This window comes from Palaemon carinicauda, chromosome 4 (assembly GCF_036898095.1).
Source record: "Palaemon carinicauda isolate YSFRI2023 chromosome 4, ASM3689809v2, whole genome shotgun sequence".
In the NCBI taxonomy this organism is placed as follows: Eukaryota; Metazoa; Arthropoda; class Malacostraca; order Decapoda; family Palaemonidae; genus Palaemon; species Palaemon carinicauda.
The window spans coordinates 32030906-32033405 of NC_090728.1; the positions used below are offsets into that span (position 1 = coordinate 32030906).

Here is a 2500-nt window from a genome sequence, read left to right on the forward strand (position 1 = left end):
ATTATTATTATTATTATTATTATTATTATTATTATTATTATTATTATTATTATTATTATTATATATCTCTTACTAGCAATCCACTTCGCCCTTGTCTCTCTCCCCCCACTCACTTACCTTTTCAACAAGACCCATGTTTAGGGGGATGTTGAAGTAGGAGGGGGGAAGGGGATGGGGGTTGTTGGTTGGCACCTGCAAGGAGGTAGACATAGGAGGGGAAGAGGAAGAAGGAAAAGAAGAAGGGCTTACCATCACCGATGCCTCTACCCAACTTGACCTCTCAGACCCAACCTCTGGGTCTTCATTGGGCATCAGGACGTGGTTGTGTGTGCATACATTGATAGAGACTCTTTCTCTCTCTCTCAGTCTCTTTCCCGATTTATCTCTTTGCGACAGAGAGATAGTAAGCGTAAGAGCCGTAGTCCTCCTTCAATATAATTTCGGAACAGTCGCCTTCAGCTGCTTCGCCAGAGTCATCGTCATGAAGCAGATTGTGTGCCTCGCCTTAATGGTGAGTTTTAACACCTTTTTTTAATAAGTGATATTTTGTGATTGACGTGAAATGTGTTTGTGTTTTTTTTTTAAATCGAAGCTCGTTATCCACTGTTTATTTCATATCCAAATTGCAAATATTTCCCATTAATGTTATCAGTGATTTTAACGAGTCTCATGAATGGCTACTGTGTCAAATTGTGCTAAGTGACGGAGGTGGAAAATGTTAGATACATAAGGCTGTCTACTATTAATTTTCTTTAGAGACTTCAATGCTACAGAAAAAAAATATCTTTTAGGATTTTATTTCATTGTATTCATATGCAATGAACCATGATAACCCTTAAATCATTATCTAACATTTATGTAAACGTATATTTCTTTTTATTGAAGATCAACTTTATCGTTACATCTATATTGATCTTAAATATGCAGCTGGACATGACGTAACCGCAGGATGAATATGTTACCTTTAAACGCTTTCATCCATAACGTCAACTCCCTCCAAAAAAAAACATTTAAGTGAATTTACCAAATAATGCAAATTTTATTCATCTCAATCGGGCAAAGTTGTCAAACGACAGAAGGGCAACGAGGTCCCGTATTACGAGCTACATCCTTTCAAATCCTGTCATAACACCACATCGTGACATGGGGGTCATATAAGCGAAAGTATAGGGATTTGGAACAACGATGGTGAAGGGAAAGCAGAAAATTTGCAAGAATTTATATCCCAACTTTTGGAATCAAGTTCTAGTGTTCAGAGACTCACTGTAAGAAAAAAAGAAAATATCCGGATGAAATAATAATGGTGTTCGAAATCAGAAAAGCAATAACATGATTTTAGCAGATAACCAAAGAAATAAACACAACTATCACAAGGGAGACAGTGAGACAGGAGCTATATTCGTCCAAAGGCAATGAAAGTTACAAAAAGAAGATGGACTTTAAAAAACTGACGTCTGACGAGAGAAACACTTTGTCAGAAAACCAACAAGGCACAAGAAAGTATGACTAGGCACGCTTTTTCAAGAGTGCCCCGAGGACTCCCCCCCCCCCTCTCTCTCTCTCTCTCTCTCTCTCTCTCTCTCTCTCTCTCTCTCTCTCTCTCTACTCTTACTATCACTCTCACTGCCACACGAGATTACAGGACCCCCGCCCCCCCTTCCCCATAAACCCATTAAGTACTAAGCAACGTGCACCGCTGATGAGAGTGCAGAAGCAGCAGCATCAGACAGACAGACAGACAAACAGACGGGCGGTAGAATCACTCTCGCTTTCGCTCATTCAATCAGACAAAATGACTTTGCGCGCCGCATCCGACATCGCCTCTGGTCATTAACTTTTTATCTCTCGTGTTTTACAAAAGAATTTTTCTTTTACCGAAGTTCGTACCGAGGTATATGTTGTTTGCGATTTTCTTTACGAATGCTGTTTTTTTTTTTATTTAAAAGCAAATATGAAAATTTTATGCGGTTTAGTTTATGTACATATGCACATACAAATTATACTTGATTCCTCCTACACGCACGCACTTAGATACGTAAATGTATATATCTATCAGCCTGTCTATATTTATGCAAACTGTATATGCATACAGTATATTTATACATATATAGTGTATACATATATATATATATATATATATATATATATATATATATATATATATATATATATATATATATACCCAATTTTATATCAGTTACTGTTATTACTGCAACAAACATGAATATCTTTTTTTAGCGTGTTCACATTTTCATTTAACTTTTAAGGGAAAAACGAAAATGACGAAGTGATTGAGGTAAAGGACATCAGCTTCTTTTTTTTTTCCTTTTGTTAAAGATAAATAAAAAATATAATGAGGCTTAGCATAAAAGAAGAAAACCAAAAGGAATCAAAAAGTCTGTTTAATCATGAAATTTTCCTAAACATTTACTATCTATCAGTGACCGCGAACAGTGACAAGGTGTTATTTTCAAAGGAAAGGGGCATTGCATATTTGATG

At 36.4% G+C, this 2500-nt stretch overlaps 1 protein-coding gene across 1 annotated transcript in view; it reads left to right on the forward strand.

Moving 5' to 3' along the window:
* The first annotated feature begins 319 nt into the window (after nt 1-319).
* Nucleotides 320-2500, forward strand: part of LOC137639021 (uncharacterized) — a 178461-nt gene continuing 176280 nt past the window's right edge. Inside the window, exon 1 of the mRNA XM_068371340.1 lies at nt 320-511. Within this exon, the coding sequence (XP_068227441.1) occupies nt 482-511 (30 nt within the window). The 5' untranslated portion in view covers nt 320-481. The remainder of the gene's footprint in view (nt 512-2500) is intronic.